At 40.6% G+C, this 22,867-nt stretch overlaps 1 protein-coding gene and 1 long non-coding RNA gene across 4 annotated transcripts in view; both read right to left on the bottom strand.

Moving 5' to 3' along the window:
* Positions 1-675: 675 nt before the first annotated feature.
* LOC111263397 (noggin) overlaps positions 676-22,867 on the bottom strand; it is a 38,905-nt gene continuing 16,713 nt past the window's right edge. For both annotated transcript variants that reach the window (XM_022838429.2, XM_022838428.2), the window contains exons 2-4: positions 2,673-2,995; positions 2,192-2,463; positions 676-1,843 (exon numbers count right to left, since the gene is read on the bottom strand). In XM_022838429.2, coding sequence (XP_022694164.1) covers positions 1,647-1,843; positions 2,192-2,463; positions 2,673-2,995 — 792 coding nt within the window. In that variant the 3' untranslated portion in view covers positions 676-1,646. The remainder of the gene's footprint in view (positions 1,844-2,191; positions 2,464-2,672; positions 2,996-22,867) is intronic.
* LOC111263398 (uncharacterized) overlaps positions 9,860-22,867 on the bottom strand; it is a 19,584-nt gene continuing 6,576 nt past the window's right edge. For both annotated transcript variants that reach the window (XR_015312292.1, XR_015312293.1), the window contains exons 2-3: positions 14,724-14,900; positions 9,860-10,235 (exon numbers count right to left, since the gene is read on the bottom strand). This is a non-coding gene — a long non-coding RNA (uncharacterized LOC111263398). The remainder of the gene's footprint in view (positions 10,236-14,723; positions 14,901-22,867) is intronic.

Genomic DNA, 22,867 nt, shown 5'->3' with positions numbered 1-22,867 from the left:
ATATAGGAATATATTGCATAGTTATCTCGAAATCTATGAGACAGTTATTCTATAGTTCTGAACAATAGGGACGCATATGAGGCGTATATTTAAAAGCCAGAGGTAGACAATTCATTTCATGGTAGGAAGCCAACTGTTGGATGTATATTATACCTAACGATGATGCCAGGCCTCAAAACCCGAAACATTTATAAGCGTAACATAATTTGTATTAAGACAGTATCAACGTTTATTGATATGCGGGTGATGGCAGGGATATGTTGTCTCGAGATCTGTGAAACACTAGCACAATCGTAGAATCTATACCGCAGCACGCGAAGGAGACTTCCCATATATTTGTGCATGTCCATACACCAGTTCTCCAGCAGAAATAGTCACAGAACATCGGAAGTGATAAACGTCAGGTTTGTCACGCCAAGCCATCGTAGTATTCGTCCAGTGGCAATGGTCTGCTTTTAAACCTTAGAGACACAGACTCCGAGCGGTTCCCAAGCACTTACAAATGGCAAATTATAGGATTTCAATTGAAACTGTATTAAAACACTAAACAGACAAAGGAGCAGTTCTCGAGCCCAGAGTAAGTACTCACGAGGGGTCCAGAACCAAACAGCAGACGGATATAGGCTTCGGCCTATTAAGGACATTCTAGATGTTGTCTTGTGATGTCGAAGAAGCAATAAGTATGGCGCTAAAAATTTGTCCGCTAACTATACCCACAATCTGCAGTATCATTTGTATATAAATATTGTATGGGTCACTCCAAACATGATAGGGAGGAAAGGGCCTAACATATAGATGACACTGTAGGCTATCGTGAAGCACCTATTCGCCCATCACACGAACATTATATATATACACACAAGGCATATATACATACATATGCGTGTGTTTTTATCCATGAATATAAGGAAATGTGTTGTTCAATTGTTTAATAGACTACTACCATAATTACTATTACTACTTTTTCTATTCGATAACTAAAGTTATTTTGTGATAGTCCTTCTATCACCTTTTTGAGGTAATTCTCTCGTTTGAACAGCGCATTTACCGTCAGACAGCATCAATAACAAGAACCTACGCATAAAACGATTCAATAAAAAAGGATTCTTGCTTCATTTGGGCATAGACTTGAGTCGTTTGTACAGATGTACTTCATATGTGCAACGAAGGGCTGACGTATCTTCGATACTATTTTGCTTATTTTCCAAACTGGACAATGCAGAAAAATTTATGCCAGTCGTATATACTTCAATCATATTGTAGGTAATCGCATACTGACGATTTTCTTTAGACCAGTTTGCCAAGGCCCACACTGTCCCACCACTCTTGTTGAAATGCGAGTGGTGGGACTCGTTTTTTACTAGCTTTCAATCGGAAATGCTTGCTGAAATCTTTCTTTCAGCAGATCTACTTTTGATGAATCCTCCAAATCTGAAATCGACGATGCCATAATTGTAATTTTCGGTAGCCTGTTTTTACGATTGTTCGTTCTATATTCTCATTTTTCGGTGTAGGCTCACTTTTGAGCTCGTAAGGTGAGCCAGGAGGAGGACACAGTGTAAACAGACAACTACTCCGTCTCCTAGATGACCGCTTGTTGATCCTCGGCGGGCTGCGTTTTGGCGCTTGAATTCGCTGAACGTGCGTCACGACTCGTCTTCGGCCTTACATCTGCACGTACATTCACTTAGCACAGGGTAAATCATCTTGATCCATCGGCACTTTTGCCTTTCGAGATTGTAGTGAGGCTGGTTGACCTGAGTTCGTGTCGAATATCCGCCCGTCGTGCAATGCCACCAAAGAAGCTTAATCTCTTTTTGTTTGTGAGGCCGGCATAACATCCCTATAGATGAACACAATCGTATTTTCGCATATTATAAACAAACATTGACAATATATTTTCAGAAGAACCGCAAATACTGTACAATAAATGCTTTCATAGCTTAAAAATATTTTGACTTTAGGTTTAAACATACTTGTTTAATATATAAAACAGCCTGCTTAGCATCTAGCTAGCTAGCTAGCTAGCTGAGGGAGCGATTAATTCAGGGACTTCTTTTTACAAGATTAAATAATCTCGACAATTCACGTCACAGTGAACAGCTGAAGATTATTTTGACAATCTTTACATACCTCAAATAAGCGCTTTCAAAGGGATTAGAGCCACAATTATTCAGGCTCTATAACCTACCAGGAGGTATCGAGCAGCTGACGTGCGTTTGTTGACAGGTGCCTTCACGAACGTAACGAGGGAAGTATCGATCGCCCAGATCGTGCCAATAACGAGCGATTCGGCACTCCGTATGTTTTCGTAGAAATCTTCGCAGTGTACGTCGAAACTCCGGTTGACCACGCGGAACCTCTGAAAGCCTTCCACTCAATAGCGCCTTCAAGGACTCCCGACTTGAGGCGCTGTTTTTACGCTGTTTATGCTGTCGGTGTCTTTTGGTGCTGTTGCTTAATCTGCGAATAAAAAGTCAAAAAGATTCAATGAACACCTGCTGTCCACTATAACGCTACTGTTGAACTAGCACATCATTTATCTATAGGTATATTCAGGTATAATTTATAGACTTCGTGTGCATAAATTGCACGAAGGTTCAAGTCATGCATCGGCATAACGCGACAATGAATTAATTCAACGCAATAGCAAGATACCAACATAGACTTACTTCAATTCATCATCGTTGGGATTTGTGATGCTCATATACTTTGGCTGAAAGTCATCTCCGAGTATATTTAATAGGGTCTCTACGTCTACTTCGGGCATTCTATGGGGCGTGGGTATATCAAGCGCTTGGGGAAAATGGTATCTTTCTTCGGGCCGCGGCCGAAGTAGCTTCGATGCCGCTTTCTGGTCTGAATTCAAGCCGACAGCTCCCTGTGCCTGAAAAACCCCTGCCAGAAGTAGTGAGAGAGGCAGCGGAACGCACAAGAAAAAGGAGCACACGCCAAAACGTTCGGCAACGTACACGCATCGACTACGCTGTTTTCTCTGAAAAGCAGATGACATAGCCAAACAAAACAAGAACAACATTAAGCTTAATTAATAATAAATAATTTGAAATAAAAAAATAGCACAGAGTTTACATCAGGGCGTATGAAACCTCTGTGATGTTTTCTCTATTTTGAATCGTGACAAATTCATCGTTGTAAAGTGAAGCTCGAGAAAGCATTACTGATCACTTAATCTAGATGCAATCGATCTATACGTAACTATTAGTGTGACCTGTCGACATCTCAAGTTATCAAAGTTAAAAGTTAGCTGTCGAATGTAATCCGATTTGTCACGTCCAATTTAAAGATAATAAGCATGCAATTTTTAACTTATGGCAGTTTGTTCGTGCATTTCAATAATCCAGTGAGGATATTTAGATCTAGCGCTTTGTTATTATCTGTAGGAAATAGTCCCGACCGACTTCTTCGGCGTTTTTTTGGTCTTCTACTTTAAAAAGTTCGTTTTAGACAAATACTGATTAACGCCGATAGGATTTCTTTTCAATTATGCACGTAGTAATACGATCCAAGGCGGTTTTATAAGGCAGATGATATTATTTATTTACAAGATAAACACGAACGCGCGTATAATTTTGGGCTTGATTAGGCCTCGTAGGTGTGCCACAACTAAAAATCATTATGGATGATCATTGCTGACGTTTCCCTCATCGTTATTATTGACTCTAGCGTACTTGCCTTCAGACGCGTACTCTTTCTAGCCGAAGCTATTGTATGCGGATCTATCTGTGTCTACGCGTATGTATATTAGTGTGTATCGTACGAGAGTACGAAGCATATAGCGAGTGGATTGGAAAGCGAATCCTTTAATGCAATGGGTAACGTTTAAGTCCAAGGACTGTTTTATTATGGCCTATTTTTTTCTATTCGCGGGCGTTCATATCCGTACTATCGATAATTGAGTCTATTCGGCCACACTGAGTTGTTAGCAACGTGCCAGAACCATGGACGACGATCTTGATGAGGGCATCGATCGATCGATCCTATTTCGTCGAGCCAATTTCTATAATCAAAATTTAAGCGGACAATTATTACGGCTAAATTGACTTTGCCTTTGGTCGTTTCGTCTGCTTTTTTGCCCTGTCTCGTTTAGTTATTGGGACGCTAGCGGCAGAGGCATTTTTGGAACGTATAGAGTATTCAGTAGTCTACACCAATTGTTGTTTGTTTGCTAGATGCACAATTCCGTAGGCTCTTATCAATGCTAACTGAATAAATGAGCCTGTTTCATTTTGTCTGTTAAACAATTCAATCATAATTGCCTTTAGAAGCTTACTAGCGTTCTGTTGCTGTACCAAGTATACAGGCAGGGTAGTAACTCGAGTCGAGCAGTGTCTCTCACGGTGCGACTGTCTGTAGGCCGAACGATAGCAATGCAAATGGCGTGGGAGCGGTTTGAGTAGTCATCGTAATGGAGCGTGCGGATGACTAGCTTCACCCGATCTTACCTTTCGTGCATAATTCGATAAGCGGTAAATACATTTAAGAGCCAAGTATAATTAGACACAGTGAAGCGTAATCAAGTTCTTCGCATACACAAAAACACAAGCACTACACAGCGCCAGCACAAACATCAGATGAATCAGCGTTATCGTCATTAAGACCATTGTCAGTATCCTCGTCGCACGCATTGCCGCAAGGGCTCGACAATGGACAACCCGTGGACAAATACTTCGCTCAGAAATTTGTTCGGCAGTTATTGTGAATGATATCGTATTGGTGTGTCTTATATTCGAGTGCAAGTACTACTGTGTTAGGGCGGGATGCCCGGCCGACGGCCCACAGCTCCGAGACGGTGGGGCAGCGGTAGGGGCCCCGGTGTCTGTTTCAACTACGGCCGCACAAACAATCGCACAGTGGCCGGCCGCGTGGTGTTAGGGGCTGTCTTTCCGCCGAGCAGTAGATGTCCGGAACGGGTCTACGACTATTTGGCGAACTTCTGCCGCTATTGTTACTGTCCTCATAGTGATAACTACGATTGGCGACAGCGGACAGATAATGTATGACTACTGCTACTTCTAAGTACAGCGACACAGTGGATGTATCTAAATACGCGGATGTCCGAGCGACCACCAACAAGAACGACACCGTCCGTTCATGGGGGCAGCGCCGAATGATCGAGTCAGAGCAGGGGGAGAGCGGGGAAGAGGGGGATGGTTAGGAAGAACGAAGAACACTTGTCGTAGTTGTAATCTGACCAATAGCAATGGCGTCAGCGTATGTACGAGTACGAGCATGATACTGTGCGTTGTATTGGTAGCGGATGAATGTGCAATATGTCAGACGAGAGCGCCCACTTATTTTCACCACTGTTAGTGCTCCTTCCGAGACTGGCCGACGTATATACTCTCACACGCAGTGATCGGAATTATTGCGAAAACAACAGCAGCCTCGTCATTATAGGCCATTACGATACATCGGTGTTTATATCTTACGCATGGATCAAGTTTCTAACAATTACTTCTTGGGAGCCGATACTATTTCCACGGTCCCTTCAAACGTCGCACGTGTCACAGGACGTTTGCCTCCTATTCGCTTCGGACTTCGAGGAGCAGTGAATGGAATGAAGTTTCTTGCTTGATAACAGTTACTCGCTAAACTTTGACAAAGTAACTTGTAGTATGGGTAGAATTGGGCGTCCGTTTTACAGAGAGAGGAAAAAAAGAGGATCCAGATAACGTTTAACTTCACGTTAAGCATCTTTTTGTTCAGATACAAATCAGGAGATTAATATCGATTTTTTTGAGCTTCTCAAATGCTATGAATAAAATAAAGACGCAAAATTTGACACTAATGTAACCTTTGAATACCGATAATTTTTGTATTATAAATAGAATAAACTAATAGTGTTTGTTGGTAGTCTATTAAAAAATAAGTTATTTAAGATTGCTGCAGTATACGTGAATGCCCCTAGCCTATTTATAAGAGGAATATGTTGAGAACAAACGGTCGCGTAAAATTTCCGTACTCGGTAACGGTCCAGAGATTGTTTCGTACCGATAAAAACCTAACAGCTCTTATACGAATAATAACGCGAAACGGCACCTTTTTTCAAATATAGCCCGGATATTGCTAGAATCCTAGACGGTTCAAGGCCGAGCATAATACTGGCAAACTTCTAAATAATCGGGCCGTCCTCTGCTTGACTTAATCTGCTCATGCGGAGTTTGACACATGCCACGATAGACTCGTAGTAGGTTTTTTGTAATGGGTCGTATGAAATCAACGATTCCGGATTTATTAGGTTAAGGCATACGCACGGTCGCTTGAAGTTTGACAGAGGCAATACGATCGATGTCTGCGGCAATGATGAAACCGCTCAAGACGTACATCTTGCCGGATTGATAACCGGTACATTTGTAATACACTGAATAATTTAATCTGGATCCAGCAACAGCATTTTCGTCGAAAAGGTCATGACTTTTTTTTTGGAACAACGACAAACTTTTATACTTTTTATCTTAAAAGAATTAAGTATGCGCCATTTTGATCAATGACGAGTGACTTTACAACATTAAACTGGTTATTCAGAGATCAGAACAGACAATATTTTGATGGTCAACATCCGGGCAATTTGTGCTGAATATGTATCAATCTGACATTGCCATGTTGGAAGACGATGCTTTCTCTGATCAATATTTCTGGCTGATTTTCTTCCAGTGGCCTGTTGTAGTGCTGGAGGTTCAAGTCAACCATTTTGCCAGATGGCGAGATTTCATAATGCACAGCTCTCTTCAGTTCCAGCGAACATATAGTATCGTTCAGACTTTGCTTCAGACCGTGTAGCATACTTTTTACCTGCACGCTTTGGTCATATATGGCCCACTTGTCATCATCCGTACCCACCTCGTAGATGGGTATGTAATAAAGCAAGCTTTGATGTCAGTTCATGTGACACACAAACATCGAATCTTTCTTGTAGCCAGTTTCGTTCAAAGAGCTTAAAACTGTCAGGCGGTAGATGTTTAATCCCGTTGCGACATCATGGCTTCTCACTTATCGATCCTTTCGCAATCATTTCATCGATTGTTTTCGTGATTGACTCGTCGACCGCTACGAGAAGCATCTCTCACGTCGAAACTATATTTATGCCATTTTTATTGATGGCACATACTGTGGCTATAAGCATTTTATGGGCTCGAACAGCGTTTGTGCCTTCACCGACAGTAAAACAGTAACTAAATAAATAAAGCGAACTTTTTTTTTGCAGAAATTTCTGCCCAATCTCGGCTTTCAAGTGCGTTAACGGTGCGCGACTCCTGTTACCGGTATTACCTATTACCGTAGAAAAATGGTCAATACTTTTTCGACAATCTAACGTGCAGCGGACATCTGTACAGTATAGACATGAAACTAGAAACATTAAAATATTTAAGCATCTTACGGACAAGCATGGAATTTATATCACACATTATACATCTAGATTTGGCAATTTTACTATACAATCTGACCTAAAAAAAGCAAGCTTTGCTCCATTGTATCTACTGAAACATCGCTTAAACTTACATTGGTATAGCTCTAGTATCCGCGTAAGAGAAACATTATTGGCGGTACTAGTTTGAGCAAATTATACATGTAGGATATAGCGATCTCTCCAGGTTGATCTGTTGACAATGGAACAAAATTTTTTGCTCTCATAGATAGAAGTCCACGAAGCCGAAAGGCCTTTGTGTTTTAACGGCGAATAAGACTAGTTCCACTATAACATAAACGCATATTCATATATATGTCTGTATGCGCCTGTCGTAAGATATGCATCAGCTTGACCTTACGGCAACTGAGTTAGGTGCTTTGGCTGTGCACCCAGTATGTGCCTAGCGAGAGTTTAAGTGGATCACATGTGTTGTTGCCGATCATTTTATGATTTAAAATGGCCTCCAAGACTTTCTATATTATGTCTAACGTCTGGATTAGCGCTCGCGTTCAGTGGCTAGTTTTTTTCGTATGCGCAATGGCCGTTTGCAACGGATCAACATGATAGGATAGAGGGTCATTTAAAGGCGTCTTTGTGGCGCGAACAGGGAGCTAACTGCACCCATTTTTCCTCTAACGAAGCAGCGACGTCGAGTATCCTTGGTTGAACGGCGCGCGTATGCCTTGCGCTAGTCTCCTTCCTAGTATATCGTGCTGTTATGCTGCTTACTTTTCTATTATATTAGAGTAACATTGGAGTAACTTATGACGGATACCACAGATTTGGCTTGAATAGAACCATAAAAAAACAATTACGCCCTACCATCGAGTTAGTGCTCTGGAGCGTATAATTCGTTCTCTTTTCTATCAGTTTTGTTAAATGGTGTCGGCTCTATGTCGTCTCAAGCTGTGTGTCGTTTTGTCTCACGAAACATTACAATACGATACAGATTTTGCAAAGTAAATGAACGGCTATCACATCCTGAATCGAAAGCGGCTCCATGCCCCTATCATACGGTTTATATTGCGGTCATTTGAAATCAAATCTTTTTTTTTATTGATCTAAGGCAGCTGTTGAAACGACCAAGTCCTATTCGTCACAAAGGACAAGCTTGACTACCGTACCCGTAAAATGAATTAATCCATGCCTTATTTGAAGGCCAGTCAGGTTCTGTTCTGTTGTTAACACGTGTACACAGGCGCACACATTCACTTATTTATTCCGAGATTATAAGTTCAACGAGTTATCACGCTACCGCAAGTTTATCATATCGAACGCATCGGCATACACCCTAGAACTTATTCACTTTCTTTATATCTTGAATGAAAAGGAATTAAGATAGATTAGGATGGAGGGCTAGACAAATTGCTATGTCTTGGAAAAGTCTGTTAGTAAACCATCTTATTTCTACGTATGCGAATAATCAGATTTCTTAGCCGCCCCGTATTTAATAAATTGACTATGTAAATGATTACTGAAATATTGCTTTATCTATAAACAGTTCCCGTTAGCTCTACCCTTACTTCTAAATAACTTTCTTCATTTAGCCATATGATATAGCATCTATGTACTAGTATTACTTGAAAATAGTGTGCGTAAGAACTATAATACTCCAACGTGCCCAGACCCAGGTGCACAGTGTATATATTTGATACTGGTTAGTGCTTTAGGGAAAATCTGCATTCATACTTCGTGGTTAATTTCACTAGCGTCACATTGAAGTAAATAAGCGGATGCTTTTGTTGTTCTGATTGGGTCGTCCTAATTACTTGCTCTTGCCCACTTCGTAATTTTGGGCTTAGGCGCTCGGCAGACGGTAAATGCAGCTGTAACAAACGCAGCGCCCACAGGCGAACTTGCTACACCCAGATCATCCGTATGTGAGTGTACGTGACCTACCGCACCAATATAATTAATAGCATTGCATGGACAACTAACTGTCGAACGCCATATGTTGCGCGTCGTGTTTTGTTGTTATCGTTGTAACAAATCATTTAGAAAAAGAAAGCGACACCAAAAATGAAAAAGCGATTGGGTGGCAGCGGAAGACGGAAGGCCGCTTAAAGATACGCAGCCGACAGACACTACGTTCTCTCGAGTGGATTTCTTGGCACCGATAGACAAGATAGCCACTACTCTAGATTCAGAGTCACGATGCTACAGTGAGAGAAAAGCCTTTATAAGTATATCGAACTTGTCGCCAACGGTCAGCAACTCGCAGGCGCAGCTTGCACGTATGCGCGTAAAATCGTCCTTTTCCCCTCGTGTACTTCGATGAAGCCCCATGCAGTAACAGAGCAAACGAAGGATTAAAAATAAGTACATGGCTACGACTTGGCCGGGGCAGATGGCGACAATTCTCGCAAGTCATGGGAACACCATAGAAAACACCATTTACTCTACTTATTCATGTATTTAATATTGGTTTATGTGTACATAGGACATCCGATCGATGAGTATTGGAAAATTTCTGTAGGGTTTGCTGTTGCAGCACATAAGTTAGATTATGATAAACTTTTGTAGCAATTTACGTCCTGGAGTTTGCAAATTGTGGCCTGTGGATGCTACTAGCGATGGCTAAAATCTATGTCGATTCATAGGTATTGTCGAAGACGTCAACGAAATATCATATAATAAAAACAAATACTAAATGCTACCGAAACGATACTTCGCTTCCAATTTGTACCTCAAGGTATAGCAGTCGAAAAATAACAACACAGATTTCGAATCTGGAATACGTTTGACTACCGTACGATAAGTTCGGTTGTTGCGCTGACCGCCGCAGGGTACATCCTACTTAACTGTCCTAAGAAAGCAAACAAAGGGTTAGTTTAGGACTGAATCGTTTAGGCTTTTTAACAATTATATTCAGTATAGGTTATCGATTATATAAAAATATAATTCTGAGTATGCATCACATATTTCACTGGCGGCCGCAACGCCTGGACCGCAAGCGTAGCATAGTTAAATCGCGATTAAGCTATAAAAGGATTTACCTGTACCTACCAATAACTATTAATCCAACCCAGTTATTCAGCCTTATCAACTACAAAAATGAGGTAAATGAGGTCATTTGTTATATGCATATATATAGAGGTTGCGACATTTATAAGATTCGCTTGCTCTAATTACCATACATAGAGAGTCTATGAAGGAGCTTTGTTTAGTATTTTGAGCATAGAACAACAATCTTTGTCCAGAAGGTAACGGTAAGATTGACATTTTTTTTGTTGAGGGTAAATCGAGGAGCTGGCTCGACACCGCAGTTTTCCCACAAAGATAATGGCTAATTAATTCACAAAACAATCACACAAACAAACGACCCGCTCTGAATATTGAGCAGACCGCGTGATCGTGACATCGTTTTATATTGAGAACCTGATACGTGCACCTGATAGCTTATATGCACACGAAGTACATTGCATGTTCTATTTTTTCAAATAAAGACCAGGCCAAGATTCTTAACGCTGCTAAATCATTTCGGGAAAATAGGCCCGATCACTTATCGTTGTTGAGTTTTCTAGAGGCTAAGCAAACGTCAAAAACCTTTTACGACTTTTCCGTAGTTTAATTTGTACATGGCTTTTTTAAATATTTTTTTTTTTCCATGACTAGCCTTAGATTTGTCCCTTGCTTAAGTGGTATTCTGTTTCATCATGTCTATTGCACAGATAGATATCCATACTCGATTATATTCTACTATAGCAGTTGCTGGTAAAAGTTACATGTTTTTGTGGCCAGGCACTAGATCGAGCTGTAACTTTTCCTTCAATAGTTATTATACCATTCGATTTGTGACCATGCATACGCGTATAATAAACACATCTTCGCAAGGCACTTTTTAAAGGGTTCTTTTTTCTATGACAACTCGTATCTACGGCGATTTTTCTCAGTATGTGTTTTACACAAATGACAACACAAAGCAGGCTTCATTGATTGTATATAACCAGACATAAATCTGAGTAAGCGACTTTATATCATTTTATTTATGTTAGCTAGAAAGTTCTTATGTACAAGTATCTATCTTTAAGAATTTTACCATCATTTTGTTGCTATTTAATTCTATGTCCCACAATAATACAGTCCGACAGAAAAGTCGGCACCTGCTGCTGTTCTTGACAGGCGCGCCATCGAACGTTTGCCAACAACAGCCTTCCAATTTAAGCTAGCCAAAGGTTAGCTCCTGAACAAATATATAGAAAGAGCCCTTAACACATCGAATATGGCCGGATGAGAAGCAATCCTTCGGTATATTTTCGTATACCCAAGGTACGGCCTCGGATGTGTATCAGGAAGTGGCCCGCCTTCCACCACTGCGAACAGCACGGGTACGATAACACATTAGCCTTATTGTGCTCATTAGAATTTTACAAGATTTAACCTATTAGGGCTTGAATTACTCGCCAGAACTACATTCTGAAAACGATCTATGGCAGCCCTTCATGGAAACCGCTCGACCGCGTAGTATCTGCCATTGGTACATCGCTGGTTGCTATTCAAATTTCGTGGGGACATCATTACCAAAGGAATGCCTAATAATCATAGATTCTAGCCATCCTGCGATGGCTGAAATCTAGCAGTTGGAAGTATCACTAGCAACTAAGTCGGCTTCCCAGGCTATTAAGTATACAACAAAACGGAGATCATATCTGTCGGTTTAACAACGCATTAAAAATGCACTCGTTATTTATTTGTATTATAGCAATAATCATACAAGTGAAGATCTAGGCGGGATCTGGCAGGGACCTAATAGACAAAATCAAACGCGGAGGCTCCAGCCCTCTCAAAGGGTGGGTCAAAAGGGCTCATAAACGGCTTTACTGTCTCAGACCTGGACCAAATTTACAAACACTGCTGGTCAATATATGTCTACCTTGCGCAGAAGCACATACCGATTTGAACTGATAAGCATAATGGCGTACTAAATGGGATATATAGAAGTAGCCGACATTGCCTTTCTCCAGTAATATCTCGCATTTACCTCATTTCTTCGATAGGTAGACATGGCTGCGTTCAAATAAGTTTACTCTCATTAACTCGTTGCAGAAGGTCCGGCTTCGGACACCTTCTTACTGTTGCTACCGCCCCTCGGTATCTCTCTGCTCATCGTACGTTTTGAGGTGAGCGAATGCTTTTGTACCTACCGCTGATCCTCATTAATTAGCTTGAGGTGTTACATCGGAGCCCCTCCGCAGCCATACGAAGTCTATTAAAAATACCGATATTAGATTCGGCAGCACATTTTTTCGGCGAGTTGCATTTTTTTCGTCGTAAAGGGAATGATTGACTCTTTTTACCTCGAGGAATTCGGCCGAAAATAGGTTGTCTAGTCACCTGAACGATAGAAAATATTGAGGAGTGAAGGTGCAACCCCAACTTCAGCTTGCTTGCCGTAACGTAATCACTCTAATAATATTACTAGATTTTGCAAAGGGTACGTTTCCTACCTTTCACGTGTTTCCTACCTTTAACAAAAGAAGAGATTAGTGCGGTTGACATTTATACTCCAAAGCTACCTTGCGTGCTCCGCACAGAGGTATTTTGCACACATACATAGTACAAGCATATGGAACGAAGAGTACTAATCATGTATTCTAACCGCGACAATGGGGTAATACTTTTTTGAGATAGGTTTCAAGCTGATGAATCTCGTAATTTGTTCAAATTGGCCTGCGTAGCTTATCGAAGGAGTGAACCTTCGTAGCGCTTATATGTAATGCATTGAAGCGCCAGGCCTAGAAGATTCCGAATCATAGATATTGCTTTTCATATTATTCTTTAGAACAGGCTTCTCGATGAGCAACTCAGAGTGGATATTACGATAGTATCAACCGCGTATCCAGTTATATTTCTACCTTGATGCTAATACGTTAGGTCCTTCTTCCGTTTCGGACGAAACCTATAATCGTAATTAAGGTGTGAGCATTGGCTATTTATGTAATACTTTCGTCTGAACTGATAGCACTCGTCACCATCGGTGGTTGTTCAGGTACATGATGGCTGCGTCAATTTCAGAAACGGATTTTTTTCAACATTGACGCAGAGAGAGGCGCAACGTTTTCCCTTAGCCAGCCGACAGAAAGTAGGCCCATTCGACTGCTCGGACTCTTTGATGCGCCGTTGGATAACATAGAGAAGATCATAATTTCACCTTGATATTAAATATGCCCAAACGAGTGATTTAGCGTACGCCGACAATCGGCACCTCGTTGTCTTAGTGACCGACAAACATTACCACAAAAATAAGAGTCTAGTAGAGGATTTGTTTTACATAACAATGTATTTATAAAGTCTATGGGTGCAGTACCAGGAATTGCTAACGCAAATATTCACAGGAATTATACATGGAACATTTTTGTAATGAGAAGACAACGTCAGACTAAGAAGAGCACGTTCGCGTTCGCAGCTCACGGTGACGCGTCAGTACGAACTTTGAATGGTTGTCCTTTTGCGTCGCCGTCGTCGTTTCCTTTCCAGCTTTTAGATAGCTGATTGGCGAGAAGTCAACAAACGTACATTAAAAGCTAGTCGAGACACTGGTAAGCTGGCCTATAAATAGGTGTCTTGCACATAAATTAGCGATAACATAATTCTACACGTGCAGCTGGCTTGTGCTTGTCTGCAAATATGAAGATTTCAAGATAAATTTTTTTTCTTCGCCCCGTGACCGCAGTAAGCTTGGAAACTAGCTAAGTATGAGATCGGTGTTTGTTGGCCTATTCATTCCAAGAAGATCTATCATTAGCATTTCTGCACAGGTACAGTGAGCGGTAGATTGTAAGACTGTTATACATTTGTCGTTCTGGATTTCGTGAGCGATCATATCTTGTAATTCACACAGTCTTATCCCAGGTCACGCGATGTCCATATTTTCTTTAAATGAAACGTCCATTTTAAGGATGCGTGTAGACCATAGCGTGGATAGACCACTCAATATTGTCTGTAATAAAAGTTCGAAAAAACTGACCAGGATTGGCCTTCTCGAGACTGATACCAATCCATTTACTTTATGCGCTATTGGGAAAATGTATTACTTCTAACAGAGAGAACGTCAATTGTAATGGAACGCTAAAGAAACTGCTGATGCTGGCATCGATCCCTGCGCTACATATCTACATACATTGTATGAAATTGCGACCATCTTTGCTGCTACCGTTGTTTCTGTTAATCTTACCCTCAGCACCTGTTCCCATTGCATACGGTATTTTCGTGCCGCTGTTTTGACATTACCCCTTTAATCGTCGACGGTTAAATTCTACGCAGAAACGCTTGGACGAACGCATGTTTCGGTTACCTGTCAACGAAATGTTCTTCTTCACTGAAGAATCTGCAGCGATTGTTACCGACGTTATACGACGAGCGGTTGTTGTTGTTGTCGTCGTCATCGTGGTATCTGTCTTCTTCCAGATGATCGTGTCCATCGTAAATTTCAAAGCGAAGTGCCGTTCATCGCTCACTTGCGCCATTCCGTCTGTAAATGATTCAGCAATAGTAGTCTAACCAATCCATCGATTCATTGAAATACACTCATGTTACTATGGCGTGTTTCTTTTCTCCATTCATGCGAACGTCCATTCTCGCACCGATGCCGGGTCTTGTTTATTGTACGAGCTACGCCACACAACGCGTATCTGTAGGAGGTGGAATTTACTAACAGTTATGATTGAGTCGGCATTGACTCCAGCTGCGTTGAAAGCATCGTTCGACGACAGTAACAAGAACGCAGCTTGTTTGCGCGTATTTTGCAGTACACGAGAGGATTGGCCGCCGCCGTTCATGTACGGACGAATACCGACTCGACTCATTTAGAACGGTCCTATCTTACCAGGAGATTTCTTATTCGATCGTCCGACCCCTGTTAGGGAATATCCTTGCTCGACTACGTCACAGTTCATCGAGCGTTCAGTTTAAACGTATACGTTCTAGCGATTTCTCAAGTTCCTTTTGTAAAGTTAAACTACATTACAAGCATTAGTAGATACTGTGAAAAAGTATTTATTGTCGAACTTACTTTTCTATAGATCTTAACATATAAACGAATGGTGATTCTTCATAAACATATGCTCATTTTCCTCGGGAAGAAAACCATGGGTAATTTTAGATTAACTAACATCCTTGCCAATAATTTCATTCGAATACATGTTCCTGTTATTACAATACGTGTGCGTGAAGTCGTCTTGCTTTCGAGACTTCTATTACGCTATATGGAAAACATCTGAAGATACCAATTGTACATACAAACAACAATAAATTATAGTGAACGAAAAGCAATTGTAACACATGAATACGTTCGTTTTACGTAAGAGGTCTAAGGTGAACTTCGAGGCTGCCAGAAGTTTAAGTCTTAATAATGTGTGCCAGTGGCACAGACAGTCTAAGACAGACGCTTACTTAATGTTATCAGCAAATAGTGTTATAGATATAAGATCATTGATGGCTGCAAAAAGGTCAGGCGGTAGCACTCCGACCAAACAGTGAGAAAGTAAGGTGATTCCGGCCTATTCCAGAGATAGTTCCATACAAGTTGTATGAAACGAAAGAAAGTGTATTATGTATAATTGCCGCAAAACTAGTATTGCACAATGTCATCCTATAACATAAATAAAAATGCCTTCCGCTAAAAGATAAACGTCTTGTATCCCAAACTACTTCTCCATAAATAGAGGAATAGGGATCGACGATGGCACGACCGTGCGACTTCAGTCGCATCTGCTACTAAATTCCCAATAATCTGGTTTAATTTATACTATGATTTAGATTTAATGGGTGTCAGTTGTTCTATCCAGTTCGGTCGTCTATAAAACCCAAGTCTAAGACGCTTGGCAGACCTGGATGTACTATATCCTACGCATATGATCGCGTCCACTATTTGTTTTACGATGTTAACCTCGACCCTGTGGCCTTAAATAGTACGCTTCTTTTACGATAGCAGGCTCCTAAGAGGAATTTGACACACTCCAACCTCTTTAAGGCTCCAGGAGTTAATGATATGCCAAAAGGTGCGTTGGCTAGCAGTATTCAGCCGCTTACATGATTCAGAGTTCAAAGGCTTGGCTGAAGGCTTGTTTTTTCAGGCATGTCAGTAATCCCAACCATTCAGACAAAAGATTATGATGGAAAATGATGCAGTTAGTAGTGGGTGTCAAATGAACGTCAAGTTAATGGTAACTGCGGTAATGATGCCTCAACACCTTCTGGTATCTCTCCTTTGGGGCGTAATTGCTCAAACTGCTAAACGTCTATAGAAGCCAAAACTCGGACATCGAGGAGACCAATCATCAATTTTTTTGTTGGAACACGTTAATTTCTACTATTGTACTTCGATAAGGGCAAAATGCATGATCAACAAAAGATGAAGCAGCGAAAAGATCAACAAATATATCTAATCGGGCATCATCGATATGGACGCGGTTGTCATCGTAGCCGAAGTATCACCAACGAGTCACGAGATCGATCAGCCGTAATTTAGGAAGAGCACGTTGGCAACGGCTGTCGTGTAAAATATGCTATTATTATTCTTTTAAGTATAATTAAAGAGAGCTAACTTATGTCTCGTTTATGAATTGGATGTATCGGCCCATGACATAACTTACGATAATACAGTCATATCATGAAATTAATAAAACTAACATGAGATCGTATATTCGAGACGATAAGTTATTGTTAAGTATTATTTTTAGTTTCTGGCAATTGTATCGTTACGTATACGTATACGTCGAAAAATAAAGCTGGTAAAGTAACGCGCTGGAATACAATATTCTGTATAATAATAGATAGGTGGTATGTCTAGCTTTTTTGGCTTCAAAGCTTTCTTATCGACCCGATCCGCGGTTACATATACGATCTTATTTCATTTACAATTTCTAAGTTTATAATCGTCATCGTTGACCATTTATTGTTTGCACACAGAGAAGGCATACGGCAATATCCAAGACGATCTGCGATTTCACCGTGCCAGTAGAATCATTATAAATCATATACAGACGATTTCACCTAAAGGCTTTACTGAACAAGGAGCTCTTAGATAAACGTAACAAATATAAAACAAGCCTTGAAATTCTTCAAATTTATATTGCTTCTTTTAGAATATCTCAATGACAGGTACGAGAATTGCCCATAATAGAATAAAATAACCGCCTCTAATAACTATGATAATGGTTCCTGATCCTCCTCAAAAATGCTTGCGGAATAATCTTCCATAATAAATCTTATATGACAATTTGAAGATTTAATTAAGAGGAACAATTTAATATCAATTTAAAAGATGCGAATACTATCGGGTTCTACGAGATTTGAGATAATTAACTCGCAAAACACATTGAAAGTGAAGAGCGAGCTGAAGGACCCCTACTGCCCGGACCGCCAAAAAGGCCGCAGGCATTGATTGTAGAAGATGGTCGAAAGTGGCCCGCCTACGAAGGCATCAAAAATGTTTTATGAAGCACTTTATATGGCTGATGGCCCATGATCGATACGGCGTTGCGGTCCAATGCAGGAGATCAGCAGTGATAGAACTTAGTAAGCTGCACCGTCCCGTCGCTGAAGTATCCGGACGTCTCAACAGTATTGTTGCCAGTGAAGTGCGCAAGAGTGGTATGATCTAACAAGGTGAATCCAGATCGTCATCGGATTAACGCATCTTTCAGCATTGGCAACAGCACGCAAATACAGGAACGTTCTTCAGCTATGAAAAAAAAAACTAGTTAAATAATAACAGTTGACTAATTTCGAATGTTGCCATTCCCGCTAGAAAGAGCCGCCCGATGACGAATCATGACCAGGCAGGAGAACCGAATTATAAGAATAGCACTAGATTTCCTTTAGGGAAACTAAGTGATATTTAATAAAGAACTGTGTCAAAGAGCCATGCTTTTCTGATAGCTAAAAGTTAATCTTATTGTTTGCTCGTATGTCTTTGACTCTCTCTGGGCAACATACACAGCCACACACACACACACACACACACCCACACACACATGCTGGCAACGATAATCCTTGTCCATATACCATAGGCATGAACGTACGGCACGCATATCAGCATAACGTGCATAAGGTAGCGCAACGTATACACTTCATCGTATAGTCTGAATTGGCTATTCATGTGAAACTACTGTGCAGCTTTATGCATTGGCTTAGATATGTGGTTACGTTGTGAATGCTTCCCAGTAACCTTCAGGTGCGCCTCACCTCAATTCTCTTACCCAGTTTCCTCGGAATGCGTCCTGGAAACGAGGTTGCTACTTCGCACATCGACAACAATTCATGGATCCGCTTATAGATCTTTTGAACGTCATAAGTAGCTAAAAGTATTCTCAATTCGGGGTACTTAATGCTCAGTAGAGGAAGCAGTTTCGACTCGGATCTCGTAGTAATGAGTCGACAAATATCATGCACACATAATATAACACAGTGGTTACAAAGAAAACGCTCTGAGTAACTCCGATAGTTATTTGGTAGGCTGTTATTACTGTTACGTATACGTCTGATGTTTCAATCGGTAAATAAGAAGATCTGTTAAAAGCCTCTTTTGAGAACTAGTCCAGCAACAACTGTATCTTTCTGAAGATCCATCGATAGCGTTCCAAACGGGCTATCATATACTGCTTAATGTTCAACGTTAAGCATCAGCCTTTTACAGTAACCTTCAGTTTTGTACAATAGAAAATATATTCTTCTGCGTCTATAAGCACTTCACTAGAACAACATTGAGGAACTATTTTCACACGCGAAAATTACTTCAGATGATCTAAATCGCTCCGAAAATTCATCACATGCGTTATTTAACTAATTGCAAGTATCCCACGTCTCTTCGAAGTTTCGACCAAATTGCTACGCTTCCTCCAATGATGAGATCTATGTTTTCTGTCAGCGCACAAATCAAGCGTACGATTATTCGTATATTCCATGTGATCATATAATATAGATATAATACAGATATATCTATCTAGAAATGTATTCAAATGGCTTTTGTGTTTCTTTTACATTACCGGCCGCTTGATTTATTTACGACCCCTTGAAGACGGGTTTTTATAGCGTATTGGATATTTTATGGGCCTGTCGTTATGTAAATTTGCTGGGCCGATCTTGTCACTCGTGCAAATGTTGCACTCGGTTGCTGTTTACTTTGTGTTTGAAACATTTTACACGTAGAGAGATAATCGTAACAAAGCAAACAGATGCACTAGTTAATCCGTTCGTATATTAGACTATAGTGGTCGAGTTGCTCGACTACCTGCATCATCTGTGGAACTCGCATTAGAGGAGTCGTTGACAACAACAAAATCGATGATTATCGAGTACCCTACCGTGAATGTCAGATAGAGCGACTGGTTAAAGTACGATGATGCCTCATACGAAGATCCCTTTTGCATTTTGAACGTTCCTCGTTTCTTTGCTAGAGTGTAGTCATCGATTATTGAAACTTACAGTTTTTTTTTTCTCTTAAAACAGCGTAGTTCTTCTTGCTTTTGTCGAAAGCAAGAGAAAGTTAGACAAGCAGTTTAATTTACGTTTCCATTGTTACTATATCCGCTTCATTTCGCGAATCGTAACGCGACGTCTCTAAGTGTACATCTAGATTCTTTCGACAAAAAAAAAACTTAAGCTAACTTTACAAAATAACCATTGGTCTGTTCAAGGATATCAACATGATCAGAATCATAAGGTATCGTAATTTGTGTTTGCACGACTGTTTCAACTTTTTACTGAACATAATTTTAATTGATTCGGATCTTATGTTCTTTCCGCACGCATATGTCTATGGATTCTTGCTGTCAGGAGCAAAACGGACGGATGTTGAACTGATCATCCCTAGCCCAGGTTTGTACGCACCTGACGGAACGTGTTGGACTTCATCGCATCTTCTTCGGATTTACGATTGCATGAATAGGGTCAGAATCAGCAAATTAGGAAGCCTTAGCCAAGTTTAACTTGCCCCACAATGTTGGCCCACCGCCTTTTTTAGCTTACTTGTGGTAGAATAGAAGTGATGTCCTGCCTAGGTAATTTCGCTAACTAATGGAGATTATTGTTTTATCACGACTATATTGCATATGATATGAGATTATAAAATACTTGAATGGACGTCATTGTTTGTAACTCTACGTACGAGTGTTATACTGACGTTTTATCAGGGTTCAGTATGCAGAGCAAATATTCCAATCGGTACGACATTTTCGTTTCTCTACATCTTATCGCAGAACTGCGTAACGCTATGATACAACATACCCATTTGAATACAATCTAGCCATAATTCTACATCGACTTTCGAATTATTTATAAAATAAATACTATACGTCCCGCGATAAACGTGTCTATACATTCTCCAATGTCATAGACGAAATATTTTAACAAGTCTCGAATGCTCGTAGCTATTTCCTCTGTCGTCAGCACGACATACTTCGTTGCCTGCATTATACAAAACACTACGTTTGCGTCAGCCTATCTATTCACTGCCACTTGTAGTTTGTGTGTTTATCTCTCGAGATCTCTTAACCCTTCCATCGTACCACGTATGTCCACTCTGGGTACGGTTGTGTATGTATACTCGTCGTATCTGCGATTATACTCGGCTATTTGTACACATAAGAAATATCTATGTTGATGTACGTATACGTGGTACGTGTCTTTAAATGGGCCGAGTAATCAACAAAGCTAAAAGTTAAACACGTCGCCCACCGCAGCCCGAACTCAAACAGCGATGCACGTACTACAAACAACATGCGCGACAAGACCAATCGTTGCTGCAAAAAACACGCGCACATTGTATAATCGGCTACTGACCGAACAGCAGGATGACGCAAACGACAATGACCAACCGATCAATCTGCTGCTGGTGCTGTGGTTAGATCGTACCAAATTACTGCTTTTGACTTGGGTCTCCTCAGCTTGTTCACTTCTTGCCTATGACGACGGTTGCAGTCACACTGGTGGGCGGGCATTTTCGCTGTAGTTGCCAGAGGCGGCCGTCGCGAAAGCAGCAGTGACGGCGACGGTGACGGTTGGCGTCAGCCATCACCATCCCTTGTATTGGTTGATTGCCGACTTTACTGCTACTATTGCTATTGGTAATATGAACACTAATCGTACATATGTACACAGAGCAGAACTCAAGCGAGATCAGAGACGAGCTGTGGCTACAACGGCATATGCAGCATCACCAGTAGCATCTGCAGCATTGCGCCGAATCGAATCGGTCGTTTGTCGCGGTTGATGTTGTACGGAATTGTTAATAGTACATAAGCACGTATAAACGAACAGTCGCGCTCACGGTACTGAGCTGACTAAAGAAAGCGACGGAAAGAAAGAAAGAAAGCAAAAGAGAGACGTTCAAGCTGCAGTGGCAGACGCAGTGACAATTCCAACAACAACAGCAATAACAATAACAACAACAACAACAACTACTACTACTACTACTACTGCTACTACTCACTAGTACTACTACTATTACTTACTAGTACTACTACTTCTATTACTACTACTACTACTACTACTTACTAGTACTACTACTACTACTTACTAGTACTACTACTACTACTTACTAGTACTTCTACTACTTCTACTACTACTACTACTTCTACTACTACTACTACTACTTACTAGTACTACTTCTACTACTACTTACTAGTACTACTTCTACTGCTACTACTACTACTACTTCTACTGCTACTACTACTACTACTTCTACTACTACTACTACTACTACTACTACTACTACTACTACTACTACTACTACTACTACTACTACTACTACTTACTAGTACTACTATTACTACTTCTACTACTACTACTACTACTACTACTTACTAGTACTACTATTACTACTTACTAGTACTACTTCTATTACTTACTAGTACTACTTCTACTACCACTACTACTTACTAGTACTACTACTACTACTACTACTGCTTACTAGTACTACTACTACTACTTGTTAGTACTACCACTACTACTACTTCTACTTCTACTTCTACTTCTACTACTACTACTACTACTACTTCTACTACTACTACTACTTCTACTTCTGCTACTTCTACTTCTACTACCACTACTACTTCTACTACCACTACTACTTACTAGTACTACTACTACTACTGCTTACTAGTACTACTACTACTACTGCTTACTAGTACTACTACTACTACTACTTATTAGTACTACCACTACTACTACTTCTACTTCTACTTCTACTTCTACTACTACTACTACTACTACTACTTCTACTACTACTACTACTTCTACTTCTACTACTACTACTTCTACTTCTACTACTACAACAGCAACAACAACCACAACAGCAACAACAACAGCAGCAACAGCAGCAGTAGCAGCAGCAGCAGCAACAACAACAACAACAATAACAACAACAAGAGGGGATTCATTGGACCAAACGATCATCATCGCGACAACGACGGCAATCAACGATACCACTACCACTAC

This window comes from Varroa jacobsoni, unplaced genomic scaffold, assembly GCF_002532875.2.
Source record: "Varroa jacobsoni isolate VJ856 unplaced genomic scaffold, vjacob_1.0 scaffold_762, whole genome shotgun sequence".
NCBI classification, from domain to species: domain Eukaryota; kingdom Metazoa; phylum Arthropoda; class Arachnida; order Mesostigmata; family Varroidae; genus Varroa; species Varroa jacobsoni.
Note: the sequence above shows the minus strand (reverse complement) of the source record. Positions and strands in the feature narration are given on the sequence as shown.